At 42.3% G+C, this 14,993-nt stretch overlaps 1 protein-coding gene across 5 annotated transcripts in view; it reads left to right on the top strand.

Annotated features, from left to right (window-relative positions):
- The window catches only part of LOC147460347 (Nucleotide-sugar transporter family protein), a 122,955-nt gene extending 109,500 nt beyond the window's left edge, over positions 1–13,455 (top strand). For all 5 annotated transcript variants that reach the window (XM_086511424.1, XM_086511422.1, XM_086511423.1 and 2 more), the window contains 2 exons: positions 8,657–8,731; positions 13,085–13,455. In XM_086511424.1, coding sequence (XP_086367550.1) covers positions 8,657–8,731; positions 13,085–13,246 — 237 coding nt within the window. In that variant the 3' untranslated portion in view covers positions 13,247–13,455. The remainder of the gene's footprint in view (positions 1–8,656; positions 8,732–13,084) is intronic.
- The last annotated feature ends 1,538 nt before the right edge of the window (positions 13,456–14,993 follow it).

Raw genomic sequence — 14,993 nt, 5'->3', positions numbered from 1 at the left:
TCTTGAGTAGAACGTCACTCGCGTGCCCTGAACACCCCTGTCATTGCAAACGAAGTTTGCCAATGCTCGATGTAATGGCAACATCCCATTCGGGTGCCAGTCGAACTACCTCCGCTTGTGGCGTCAGTCTGTTGGGCGTAATTCCAAATCGAGCTGCCAATTCCAAGAAGTTTGCCTTGGCTCCTTCAAAAGAGCTTCCTGATCCTTCACTTTGCCCCATAAGCGGCAAAGTTTGTACTTTCATTCATTAGATTCGGTGTAGGTCCCATGCCATGTGGTACCAGTTTTGCTTTTCTATCTGCCTTTTTTGCCACATTCCTTAGCTGCTCTCGAACTCTCAGGCCTGTCGTCGTCTTTATCATTCTGTTCTTTCTGTGCCTTTTTAGGGCACTTCGCGGAGATATGTCCATGTTCCCCGCATCCAAAGCACTTCCCCCCTCTGATGAAGCGAGCTCTCTACTCAGGAGTAAGCTTGGGTCGTGCATCCTTTTTCTCTTGGTTGCTCTTTTTCTTTCTACTTTCATTCCTAGAAGTCTGTTCGACTTGTTGTGTCATGGCCTCATCTGTGGGGTAGGTCAAAATGTCAGAGTGAATGGCAATGCCCCGCTTCGCATGACTCATCAACTCCTGAATAGAAGCTGACTTCTGTTCCAAGCAGTGATCTCGGATCTCTGTAGGTAGACCCAAGGTAAACCGCTCAATGTGTTCTTTGAACGAGATTTTCTTGAATGAAGAGGTGGGTAGAAAAGAGCTCCAGAATCTTTCACAATAAGCATTGATTGTGTCTTTCTTGGTCATCCGAAGATGGTTCCAAGCAGCTCGTATATCTCGTTTATATTCTTGCGTCAACCAAGAAGAAATAAAAAGCTTTTCAAATTTCAGCCATTGAACTGGCGCACTCTTGTTTAAAAGAAGCGTGGACCACCAAGTACGAGCATTCCCCTAAAGGTAAGACGTAGCTCTCCGAATCTTGGAGTGCTCTGAATAGCGTCCTCCAGCGAAAGCGATGTCAAACTGCTGTATAAAAGACAGCCTTCGAAGCATCTGAGTATCCTGAAAAGTATCAAACTTGATCGAGTGGCCACCTTCCTTAAACTCTCGGACTTTCTTGCTTTCATCTTCGAGAAAGTCATACTGGTTGGCTTTGTAAAAATTCTTCTTGTTCGCATAAAAGTTTCCATGATTAGAATCTGAGCTGTCTGTAGACAAGTCCTCAGTAGAACTGTCAGTCTCTGGGAGAGATGTAGCCTTCTTCTTGCCCTTTCCGAAGCTTTGTTTCTTGCTTCGCTTTTTACCTTTTCTGTCTTCTTCGCTCGAATCTGAAGAGCTAGAAGAACTGTCAGAAGAAGAAGAAGAAGAAGAAGAAGAAGAAGAAGAAGAAGAAGAACTGGGTACTCCTTCAAATCGAACACGCTTCTTCTGTTTCTTTGCCTTGTCAAATGTCGACCGACGACCCAAATATCCCGGGAAGTCAATGCCTTTCTTCTGCTTTTTGCCGTGCCTTTTGCACGTCGAAAAGCTGAGCAATCCGTGCATCAACCACGTTCTCTAGTTCCTTCTCCGTATATTTCTTGGAGGCAGAAGGTTTCTTGAGAGCGGGTTTCGGGAGTGGTGGTGTGGTTCTTTGCCACTCCATCTGTACCTCTTCCAAAGAGGTCTAGTTCATATATTTTGCCATCTTCGGGTCCTCCGCAAAATTGAGCATCATCTTTGTTGCATCGCCAATCAATTGACGACGCTCCATCTCTCTTTGCTGCTCCGCCTGAGTAGGCCTAGGCAGGCCATACTCTCTGTCTGAATCTTCGTTGTGATCCCAGCCCGCATCTCCAGATGTAGAGGGAGTCGACTGATCATTGCCTGAAGCCATAGGTGCTGCGGAAAAAAAAATAAAAAAATTCGAGGATCGGATTTCCCGTAGAAGAGAAATCGGCCGTGCTCTGATACCACTGTAACAAACTTGGACACTCCAAGTCAAGAATCAACCGCGACAACACCAAATAACCACTTCAAAACAATTCACAGATCACAATAGATTTGCAGTGGCCCGGCGGAGTTCCGTGCCTAGAGATCTTGGCCCCAAAGACTGGCGCCCCTTTCGGTATTTCTTTTTATATTAATCAGATCAAAGTACAAGAGAGTGGCTAGGGTTTCACTCTCAGACTCCGCGTCCAGATGCTCTGAGAAGTGAGGCCGTCACCCTAATTTAAAGGTTACAAGGGATGCCCAAAAGCAGAGCCCCAAAAGCTTTAAATCAAAAGCAATTGCTCTCTCTCTCACAGAGAGTCAAAACTTGAAAGCAAAAGCATGCTCTCTCTCTTTCTCATATTGTAGAGAAAAAGCAAAATTTGCGCCACTCAATATCATTTTCAAAAAAAAATAAAAATAAAAATAATCTTTTTAATAGCCTCCGCGATTTCCGGAAATTAGGGTTTTTGGCAAAAATTAGGGTTTGCAAGAATTTTAGGGTTTCTTGCAAAAATTAGGGTTTCTGTGTTCCCACGTCATCACTTTGTGACAGCCAGTTTCGGAAAGCCAGCAACTTCGATTGAAGCAACCTGCTCGACATTCCTCGCATACTCCCGCTATTGATTCGATGGTAAGTTCAGGCGCTGCAAATCACACTATGCATGTCACAGCTGTGGCTTCTACAGTGTGTTCCTCTCTCTACTGCTACTATTTTTACTCCTACCACAGTGACTAGCTCCCAAGCCCCTGTTGGAGTTGCTTCTTCTCCTATGCCTAGTCTTGCTGCAGCCACTCCAACCGTCTCTACTCCACCAGATAGGCATGCTCTCAGTCCACCACAAGCAGTGCCACTTGCCACCACAGTGTCATCAGCAGTTTCATTTGCCAGCCCTCTCCCGCTTGAGACCGTTACAAGATCTTCCAGTGTCGGACTCTACATCACTTTTTCGCCTATCTGATGTTACTTGACGTCCTCAGTACACTACAGGATAGGGTGCTACCCTCTGCCCAACAGCAGGTGGCTGGCCCCTTCCCAGGCGGTCCAATTACGGACAGAAGAGCCCACATACAACAGGGCCCCACCATTGATTTGATGGCTCCAACTTCAAAGACTGATGGTTCGGGTGGTGTGGCGACTTATCTTTCTCTTGAGTGACTGCAAGGCAGTTTTTTCACAATGACAATGCAGTAGAGGTTTCTTTTGCGGTCGATTAGCAGTTTCAATTAGTTTCAGTAGTTTCTCTCACCGTCGGTCTTGTGGCGGGCAACCTGTAGCAGGCTACAGTGTCACTTTCACAGGACATACAGTTAGTACAGTTGGTCTGGTTTGGTTCACACTGGACGGACTCTCTGGGTTGGGCAAAGACACGTGGCAGGGATACGGACGGTGGTCTAGTGGACATCGTGGCCAGTTCACCACCACTCAGTTTGGTAGATGGCTGACATTTATGAGTCGTTGGTGGCTCTTTATGGTGGTACATACGAGTAGTAGCTGTTGGGTCATCGGATCATCTTCTAGATATATGGTTCAACGTCGTCATTTTGAGTAGCGAGTCTATACACATAGGCATGTCTTCACCATCTTTGCACATCTGAGCCTCAATACCCCTATTGTACCTGTGAGTCCTAGGCTGGAGCTGAGTGTGCTGCCACGCCAGACTCTGTATCGGTTCTTTGAGATAGTCGAGTCATATGTTCTGGTTTGCTGTTGTGTCTATGTGAGCTCAATTGTTATCTATTGTTCCTTTGTTTTCAGTCTGTTTCGAGTGAGATTGTCACGCACATTGCACTGAGGAGCACCCACTGTAGAGAGCACGACACACTATCCGCGCTACAAATACCTCGAATCAATGATATTTTGAGCTTGAGTTTTTAGACACATAATCTTAAGAGCTAGAGTTTTCAAGCGTATACATCTGAACAGCGGGCCCCAAAGTCGCATCGCTCCAAACGATGTGCATAGACCGCATTTTGAACAAAATTTTGGATTGTATGAATTTCTAGCATAGTCACCTAGAATGGGAAACAAGAACAAGAGCGGTAAGGCCATCAAAGACGGAAATGGCTTGCTTGTTTTTTGGAACAGTTTAGAAATGGCTTTTAATAGGTATATTTAGAATTCCTTGAAGAAACGGCAAACCAAAATGAGAAATGTGGGACTTTGGAAACGGAGTTCCGATAGGCCCCAAAATAGAGTTTTCTTGTAACTATGATCTCTAGTTATGCCTTTTAACCTGACTAATACACCTGCCAAGTTCAAGGAATATAATTCTTTGTTCTTTTATAAAATCCACAAAAGTTTTCTTTGATGATATTTCCGTTTTCTCTCAACACAAAGAAGAACTTCCAAGACAACTTCAAATTGTCTTTGAGGAGCTATGAAATCATAAATTGCAAGTCAATTCCGAAGAGGGTGAATTCTTTCTTCCCGACATCCGTTATTTTGGGCCATATTGTCTCTCACTATCAAGTGAGAATGGACTTGACAAAGATTCAAGCTGTACAAGAGTGGCCTCCATCATTAGTACATGATGTCCAAAGTTTCTTCGGTCTATGTTCCTATTATAGAAGTTTTATGCGACATTTTGCACACGTAGTTGCTCCTCTTCATGATCTCATGAAGAAGATCTCCATCATATGGGGATCCAAACAAAAGGAAACTTTTGAAAAGCTTAAGTACCTTTCAAGTCATGGACCTATTCTAATAGTCCTTGATTTAAGATATCTATTTGAGGTTTAATGTGATGCACTTGGAGGTTTCATCGGTTTAGTATTGAATCAAGGTCGTTATGTTGTGGCATATGAAAGTCAACGACGTAGAGATGAAGAGCCCATCACCTCCGAAAGGTGATAGAAACTTAGCTCGTTGGTTTTGTAGAGTACGTTCAAAGCATGAATGACCTCTATATAAACCTGCACCTACTCTTGGGCACTGACGACGTGAGTAGGGATGTCATAGCTGTTGTCCAAGCTATGCATGATAAAGGTGATAATCTTATTCTTCTTGTTTGGACAAGCAGCGAAGTTGAGATCACATATTGTCGAGTTTGGTTCTTAGCTCTTCGTAGGTCTGTAGTAGTATTCATTTTCCGATTTCGTATTTAGCTTACTTGAGGACTTAAGAATGTGTTTCGTTAGAAGTTGTTGTGTGAAGTTTGATTTCTAGGATTAAGTTTTTAAGATGTCTTATTCTTTTTTTGCTTAAAGTTGAGTACTTGTTTTAAGCCAAATACGTTGCGTCAACTTATTTTACACATGCCTTTTCTAAAAACATTTTTAAGTTAATAATGTTTTGTTTTATCTAGTTTTGTTTCTTAGCAAACAAAGTGATTTAGTTTGTTTGTTTGCTTGTTTTTGTTTTTCTTTTCTTTTCTTTTCTTGTGTCCCTTGCTTTTCTAGTTTTATGAGTGCTTTATTCTCTTTTATAATTCGTGAGTTTAGACTATTCTGAACTTATGAAGGTATATCTCCAAAATTTGACTTTCTTCAACATAAGAGAACAAAAAGGGAAATAATTGCGGTGGAGCAAAATAAGGCTTTGCTCACTTTGTATGGTGGTCAATCTCTAATATTTGAAAAAAATTCAAGGACAAGATCTTTTTGATTTGATGATGACCTGTCACATGACACATCTAACCATATATGTCCGTGGACAAGCTACAGCATGACCAGGGTTCAGTTCAGTCAAGTCAATCTAGAATAGGAAGTGATCTGGCACTTTTGTGAGTCTATTCGCAGACCGTGCATGCCCAAGTACTTAGATTAGATGCATATCCTCTGGTTGCACACAGCATGACCATCAGATTCCAGTTAGATCCTATCAGTAGCATTTTTATAGTGCATAGACCTATTTTCCCTATTTTTGACATTTTTCACTTATTATTTTTAAGTGACTTTTGTTGGAAAGTAGGTAGGGCAATTTTGCTAAGTTTGTATAAATAGAAACCTAACGCTAGCACTTTCTGGCAGAAGAGGCAGTAGGAGCACTCGCTCAACAGGCAACTTCTCAGTAAGACCAACCCCTGCGACAACTCTAGCGTTTTCAGCATTGCAGAAGGCCTAGCGTTTTTGCATCAGATCAGCCAGCGTTTTTGCACTTGCAAATTCACGGCGAAGTAGACAGCAGATCAGCCCTAGCGTTTTTGGTTTGCAGTGCAACCTCAGCATTTTTGCAAACCTTCGCGACAAGACAAACAAGAAGACCAGTGTTTTCAGTTTTCAGCAGTCAAGCACCGCAGTAGAACCCCCGAACCTCGCAGATCTCACCTTCCCACAACAGATCCTCGCCGCACGGTGAAATCCATCAAGGTTTACAATTTCAGCCCGGAAAACACAGATTTCAGCATCTGGGTTTTCAGCGCGTCGTCGTCGCATCGTCGTCATCGACATCGTCACCGACATAGAGTCAGAATTCAGTAGATAGAAGATTTGCAGATTTCAGCCCTTAGAGTTTCAGATCAACCCGTCTCGTCGTCGTCGACATCGTCGGCAAGTCCAAAGCATTGTAGAGATTTGTGCAATCATAAGTAGACTGCTCTCGCCATAGAAAGTGGGGCCTTCGGAGGAGGGTTTGACAACATCCTTGGTGTCGTATTCTCTTCTCTCTCTATCTCTCAGTCTCATACACTTCCATTCATAGTGTCCATTCACTTTGTTTGTTTCCATTGCACTCTCTCACTAAAGGAACGGAAGGTTCTCCCTTCCATAAGTAAAAGGAACTCTTGAGCACAGTTCGGAGCACTTATCTTGAGCAAAGTTCAAACATTCACTTCCGCTGCACCTTACATGACCCTCCTCCCAAACCCAAACTTCAGGGAAGTTGAGAAGCGCTCTCTACGTTCTTGCAACATTGCAACTTTTCAAAGCTTTTAACAATCTCTTTCCAAATCTATCAAGTCGAGGAGCTTACTAGTTGACTCTGCTTGAATCCATTACACACATCAACAAATGTATTGTGTCCAAATTCTATACCTTGTCGAAAAGTCTTTGCCAGTTGCAACTTTTCTATTGCACAAAGCAATAGATTTGCCAATCCCTTTGGAAGTCATTTCGAAAAGTTCTTGCAACTTGTCAAGAGATTCTCTCAATCCCCTTTTTATTACACTTTGGAATTTTCTACAGAAAAACCCTATTTTTAAAAAATTGTCAGAATTAAAATCCATTTTTATCAATGTGTAGACCTCGTCGAGAGGATCAACTTTCACATCTGACCGTTATCCAAATTCTCACCCGTTGAAGAGATTTTTAGATGTCCTTGAGACATAGAAAATTGTCCAAAAAGCACGTTTTTATTTTTGGCTTTTAAGGGATAAATCGAACTCCGACTTCTTCCCTTTGTGTTGTCGTTTCTTCCCAAGGCTCTAATTTAAAGGAACTAGGCTGAAAAGCAAGAGGTACAAAAGTTGGTGCTGGGTTTTAAAAAGCAACTGCTAATAATAGGGTGCCCAACACATGGCTCCACACTGGTAAGGTGCCCATCCAAAAACTGTAACATCAGCTCTACGTAAAATCCGATGCAATCCGTTGTGAATTGTGTCGGATTTTTTGGGTTGCCAGGTTATCTGATGTAGGCGCCAACTGCAACTTTTCTACTTGCACAAATCAAGAGATTCTACCAATCCCTTTCCAAATCTGTTCGAGAATTTCTTGCAAAACTGCAACTTTTCAAGAGATTTTGCCAGTCCCTTTTTACCACATCTTCTGAGATACAAATCAGTTCGTGCCTTGCTTTTGTTGCTTTTTTGTCATCTGCTTCTTGTCTTTCCCCTTGGTTAGACACTTTGCAGACACTCAAAAGTATATCAACCATTGCTTTTCTGTCTCCCATTGACGCTGAAAGTAGACCTTGTTGAGTATGGAACTATTTTCCCCTCAACATCCTCTTCCACTTCTTTATTTTGTGCGACTTAGTCAATTGCCACTCTGTCCCCAGACTACTTCTCCTCCCCAAGGACGAAAAGCGCTACTCTCATAGTAGGTTGTTGCAACTCTGGACCGGATTGCTATGAGAAAATCGTTTGAGCTCTCATCCGGCTATACCCAGCAAGCCAAATCGGAGGTAGTGGAAAACCTTCGACTATAGCGAATTGAACCGAAACTACAAACACTTGAACTTGAAAGAGAGAACACATAATCGACAAGAGACATGGAGTGGTGGAGTTCCACTCCCAGAAGCATTGGCCCCTCAACTACGTGCCACTTGCAGTAGAGCAGTGCGCTCCCTCTGAGTCATCATAGAGTCGCAAACCAATGGGCCAATCTGATCTAAATTTCGGCCTTTCTTTTATAGTCACTAGTCCAAAAGGGATTTCCCAAAAATTTATAGTATCTTTTCAGGTGCCAAAGAGCACTGCCATAAAAAAATGGCACTCTATGTTTCCTGTTGTTAACTGTGTCTATTGATAGCCTAAGATGGTGCCAATTGCTTTTGAGCAGACATTACTGTATGCTATCTTTCCTTGGTGGTGTCAGAAATTTGGTGAGCTGCAAACATTCTGTTGCCTTACAGATACCGATATTCTTTGGTCAACCCATACATGGGGTTTTATGTAAACCACTTTCTTTGTGATGTCCATCGCATATATGATTACTGTTAAATGTTGTATTATCCTTGAGCAGAGCTATCTTTCCTTGGTGGTGTCAGAAATTTGGTGATTCCTTACTGAGCCGCAAACATTCTGTTGCCTTACAGATACCAATATTCACGAATGCAATTGGTGGAATTCTAGTAGGCTTGGTCACAACAGCTGCAGGTGGTGTTAGGAAGGTAATTCTTTTCTGGTTTTAGCATCCTATTAAGTTTCTATAGTGTCATTGTTTTTCAAATTGACATAGATAGGTCTGGTGTAGTCTGAAGAGATTTTGTGACATTAGAGATTCAGACTAGCTGGTTTAAGTTTATTGATTATAAACTGGTTTGGTTCAAGACTGTAGGTTTTTCCACATCATACCAAGTGAGGGAAAAAATGTTGTGGATTTATGTCATTAGTCACATCAGTTATTTCAATGTAACCTATCTAATCAGCCTTGATTCCTCTTCTAATCTACAGCTTCCTTTTATTTTGCTGTCATAGAATTACATCCTTTACTCAAACGTCATGTCATGGTTGTCTTTATTTATATTCTCTTAAACCTCTCGGAGTGCCCATTTGGTTCAACAGCGGATTTTAAGATGTTGTAGACATCTATAGATCTGTCTTGCTGCATTTGTGACAAGCATGAAACGTATATGCAATAGATGTGATTGATGAAAATTAATTGGAGGCCTATTCAGAGAGTGATTAAGGCTGAAATGACATAGTCACAAGGGATGCGTCCCGAGGAGTGGGGACGGGGGACAGGGCTCAAATGGATTTTTAGTGTAAGAAAGAGGGCGGGACGGCAAGTGGGGATGGAAAAGTGGGGACGGGAAGCCCAAAAATGGGTGTCCCCTATGACTATATGAAATGAGCCTTATGAGGGAGGAGATGGGAAGAGAAATGTATGCAAATGTATGCAACTATGGAAGCTTGCAAGAATGACGTAAACATGCACATGAGGAATGCCTCGCAAAAGTAAATGCTAGATGAATTCCTCCCTAAGATGTATGCGGCACTAAAAGGGGAAACATTGTCAATTTTGAGAGTAGAGGTGGATGTAATGGCAACTGTGTTGCAAAAGAAATTGGATGATGCTCTTGACTCTTGGAAATTGAAAATGTGCATAAAGGAAAAAGATGCTTTGGTTGAAGATCTCAAGGGCGAACTTGCCTTATGTAAGAGTAAGCTTGATGTAGGTGAGACAACTAGAAGCGGAACTCCACAATAGAAGAAGAAATAGAAGTGCTGAAGTCACACGTAGAGAACGGGTTGAAGGCATGGACCAATTTGGTCAAACAGCGTAAAGAAAACACGTGGAAGTGATGTAAAAGAAAAAAGTTAGCCGTTAGCCGCCTTCTCCTAGTATCATAAAGTTCCGCAATAGAAGAAGAAATAGAAGTGCTGAAGTCACACGTAGAGAACGGGTTGAAGGCATGGACCAATTTGGTCAAACGGCGTAAAGAAAACACGTGGAAGTGATGTAAAAGAAAAAAGTTAGCCGTTCACCGCCTTCTCCTAGTATCATAAAGTTCCGCAATAGAAGAAGAGATAGAAGTGCTGAAGTCACACGTAGAGAACGGGTTGAAGGCATGGACCAATTTGGTCAAACAGCGTAAAGAAAACACGTGGAAGTGATGTAAAAGAAAAAAGCTAGCCGTTCACCGCCTTCTCCTAGTATCATAAAGTTCCGCAATAGAAGAAGAAATAGAAGTGCTGAAGTCACACGTAGAGAATGGGTTGAAGGCATGGACCAATTTGGTCAAACGGCGTAAAGAAAACACGTGGAAGTGATGTAAAAGAAAAAAGTTAGCCGTTCACCGCCTTCTCCTAGTATCATAAAGTTCCGCAATAGAAGAAGAAATAGAAGTGCTGAAGTCACACGTAGAGAACGGGTTGAAGGCATGGACCAATTTGGTCAAACAGCGTAAAGAAAACACATGGAAGTGATGTAAAAGAGAAAAGTTAGCCGTTCGCCGCCTTCTCCTAGTATCATAAATGATACATAGGAGGAAAAGCGAAGGAAATTGCAAGCTTTGAAATGTATGAGTTGTTTGATGGAAGGAGGAGAAGCGTCCAAAAGATGACGCATTGGTTTTATGTATAAAAACGGGCCAGAATGAAAAGTTACCATAGATGCATGGAAAGTAGGGAAGGATGCACCAAAATATAGACCGAGTTTGCTTGTATTGCAGAATAAGAAAGATTCTCTCTCACATCGATGCGACTTGAAGGGTGATAATTTTTTTAGGAGGAAGATATCACTCATGGTCAAGTGGAACACTGGAAAGAATGCAGGCTACATATCCTTGAGGCTAGAGAGTGGGAAAATGGGCTATTTATAGAGGTGGGAGAGTGATCATTACAGAAAACAGAGTGCATGATGGGTGCATGACCTATGGGACCATGCGAAGGTTTGTAGTATGAAATTGTAATGGATCACTCTCATTGGATGTAGGTGCTCTTGAAAAAACTTTTTAGTGGACGAGGTTGTTCTATATTTGGAAACTCATGAATGTAAGACAAGGAAATTGCCTGTAGTGTCAGGCTATAGATGGAAATTGGTGGCAAGGAAAGATACTGTGGGAATACTAATAGAGAGTCAGGAGGAGTTGCCATGCTTTACAGGCAGGAGTTACATCAGATTTACAGATAGTACTCAGGGATGGGCATGCTCACTATATGTTGATCGGAGTATATTGGCATCCTCTTTACATTGCCATATGCTACTTTGTGCCTTCTACCTCTGAATATACTAGCCCAAATGGGCAATCGCCGTATGTGATGGTGGATGAGGATATCATGTAGCACTCGACTTATCTTTTGTACTAGATTGTGGCTATAGTGCACAGCCCATGGCCCATAGATAGCCAGTAGAGACGTTCTTATCCTAGATACCAGTTCTTGAGGTAGACCGATCATGTCTACATTTATGTGAGATCCTTAGATTGCTAACAGCTAAAGCCTTCTCCCTCTCTTCTGGTACGGCGAGACATGGTACTGGCACTATGCTGCAGAATAGCTTGTATGATGATGTGTGTCGAGAGACTAGAGCCAGATCACAACGAGAGGTGGCGACAGGGGACTCTACACACTAAGAGGCACAATTTGCCTTCTAATGACTTGTGAGGCGATAGAAGAGATCATATTTAGCTTAGCTTGAGGGGGGGTTGTACCGGCTATTTTTGAGTCGGGATACCAGAGGGGCATGGAGGCTTTGTCAGGAGCAGCGAGCACCCACACCTATTACTTCATGGAGACAATATGTGACTGGTCTTTATACAGCATTAGGTCAGTCTCCCCTACCATTCCCAATGTCTTGACCCCCATACTTCTCTTCACTGTCAGTATGCCTTTGATAGACTAGTCACACACAAGCAGATCACATGATCATGATGGTCTAGTTTGTGTCATGCCTGAGATACATTGGCAATTTTGTTGGTATACATGCTAAATAGAGTGATATGCAAAACTTTCCCAGCTCCATGCGCACTCAAACTTTTGCATGCATATGCACGCCCCCTTGCTCAACCCATACACTCATCTACTCGTGCTCTCACTCTGATCTCTGCACCCCTCACAACTCGTGGGCACTTTCTTGATCACACCCTCTTTCTCTCGCTTGTATTCTCATGCTCTCACCTACGCATGTATCCTTTCGCACTCAAAGCAGCCGCCAGGCACAAATGGAGAACTCAGCCTCACCATCACAGGGACTCTGACGAAGCCCCCTCCGTCGACCCCGTTGGGTCTGCCATTCCACTTTCATTTTCATCGGAGGAGAAAGCAAGTTTTCCAGCTGAGGCTGATTTGTTCCCAAGAGACCACGTTGTGGGTTGGCACGTGCCCGAGAGACTTGGTAAGTTTGCCAGCTGAGGCCGATTTCTTCCCAAGAGACCTTGTTGTAGGTCGACAGACTTGGTGCAGGCGAGCATCGATGTGCAGAATTTGGGTGCAAATATGCGAATATCACCAGTACGAGTTTGAGAGTCCAGACATGGTGGCCAAGGTGCGCCCTTTCGTGTTGGGTGCGGCTTTTAGAGTTAGTCATCCCTCTAGTCGTCCTTCGGGCGGAGCTGCTAGTGCTTTGGTATCTCCTAGGGGGGTGGGGTTGTAGGGAGTAAGGCTGTTTTGTTGTTGTGCCTGGCCTATGTGAGGGACTTGAGCCATGTTTTCCCCGGCGCCAGCTTGGTGTATCTACCTTGTAGTTCCCAGTTTGTGTCTGGTCAGGACCAAGGGCAGGTGAAGCAGGCATAAGGGTGGAAAGGCGGGGAATTGCGCGCTTGGTGCAGCTTAGGGTATATGGTGTTGTGACAAGGTTCTTCAAGTCACAAATTTATGGCAGCAAATTCAGCAATGTAGATAAGTTGAGAGGGTTAAAATTGGTGTTGCAAGAGTTTTTCCTTGAATTGTATGTTAGATGTTGTACATAGCTGGATGATGTTTTGGATGCAGTATCATGGTCTCACAGTTTTATTTTTCTCTCTGTTTTGCCTTTAATTAACATTTTTTGCAGTATTTTACTGGAAAGCGGTGTTATGCAGGGATTTGTTATCGTAATGGCCTTACTGGTCACAGCTCTGCTACAACTCATCTTCGAGGGGAAGTCTCCTTCTACCTATACTTGGTCTGCAATGCCGCTAGTAGTAAGCAGCGTTATCTTATACCAAAGATACCCCTACCGAGAAAAATCAAAGACACAATAATGGTCAACTACTCTTTTCTTTTTGTATTGTATGTCATGGCCTGGTGTATTACAATGGGCTCTTGACATTGCTATTCTAAACATGGCATTTAGCAGTGAAATTCCGCACAAAAAGCGCAGAGATAAATTGTAAAGTATTGGAGGACATTAAACTTGTACATGATAAAACGAGGAAAGAAATGCCAAATGAAGAGCGAGTTTATTTGTGCACAGGTATCCCCACTTTCAGTGGATAAATTAAACAGCCTAAAGTATGCGCAAATTTTATGACAGCAGGAGAATAACCATGGCCTTTTTTTTTGGGCCTTAAATTATGTTAATTGGCGCTTTGTTATGAGCGTCTGGCCTGTATGAATCTCCCGTTTAGGAACCCATTAATTACTCATATTCTCTTGTAAGTAGTAATTCAAAAAACTGGTCTGCTGCAGCTCTAAAAAGAAAAACATTTTCAAAGAGGTTGATGTCTACATGGTAGATGAGTTATGTATTGGTAATGTATAGAAGGCCTCTTCGATCATTAGCTTCTTTGGGCTCTTATTAAAAGCCAATAGCCTGGCCCTTTGCACACCCATGCAACTAGTTGCCATCATCTCTTACATGACTATTGGCTTCTTGAAACTCTTAGTAAGCTCCTTGCTTTTGAAAAAAGAAGCCAATTTCAAAGTCATCTATACAATGTGGAGTTGCAAGGTCAAGGACTGTATTTCCTTCACCCTTGGTCAAAATGGGCTTTGATATCCATTTTCTGCAGAAATTGCTGAACTCGCAAGATGTGGTGCGAGGTTAAGAGGTACCTCTTAACCAACCTTCACTAAACTGACGAGCTTGTGCATTTGCCAACTAAAACCTTCGAGCTTGAGAGTTTCAAATTTCTTCCTCTTCTCAAAATTGCAAGTTTCTTCCTCTTCTTAATGTTTTCTTCTACAAATCATGCAAACAATAATTTTCAAGTAAACACTGTTCAGACTTTTTACTACCAGGAGAAAACTTGCTTCATGCCCCTACTTTCTTGCTGGCGGTTGGAGGCTCTTTTCCCCTTGTCGGCTTGTTGGCTCTAGACTGAAAAAGTAAAAATCCTTATATTCCCTATAAAAAGAATAGTTTTTTAATATGTAATTTGCATCAAAGTTCTCTCACCAAAGTTCGATTCTTTATTCGTGTGTGCTCTTTTGTTAGGTAGTTTAATTAGGGCATTACTCGGTTGAATGTTAGCTTCATCGGAGACACTAATTGAGTAATGTCTTCTTTTGTGTGTGTGTGTGTTTCTCTCTGTGTGTAGTTAGAACTTTATGTTCACCTTCAGATGCTTCAAGTTTTTCATTCTCGTTTTCCGGTCCTGAATTCTCTCTGTAATGTTATTTTTGGCCAAGAAGGCCATAGGGGTGTGGTAGAGAAAAAATGCAATCTCACCATCCAATGGTCACTATCACAATGATTGAACTTTGATTATTGACATTTCAAGTCATTTCAAGCTTTACTATACTCATTTGAACATTTTTATATTGTGATTGTGTGTGTGCAGGTGCATCTCTCTCTCTCTCTCTCTCTCTCTCTCTCTCTCTCTCTCCCTCCATTAAAGTGTTCGGAAAAATTAAATTTTTTAGACACAAAATTCCTGTTCTTGAATTTGCCATGAAGAAGTTTTAGAAAATTAAATTTATTTTTCAAGTTTTTGCACTACATTTTTCTATTTTGGGACGAAATTTCTCCATTTCCTCTTGCTCTCAATCGACCTTTCGAAATTGAAA

Source organism: Adiantum capillus-veneris, chromosome 4 (assembly GCF_014529385.1).
Source record: "Adiantum capillus-veneris isolate H3 chromosome 4, ASM1452938v2, whole genome shotgun sequence".
NCBI classification, from domain to species: Eukaryota; Viridiplantae; Streptophyta; class Polypodiopsida; order Polypodiales; family Pteridaceae; genus Adiantum; species Adiantum capillus-veneris.
The sequence above is the reverse complement of the archived record's forward strand: the minus strand, read 5'-3'. Positions and strand labels throughout refer to the sequence as shown.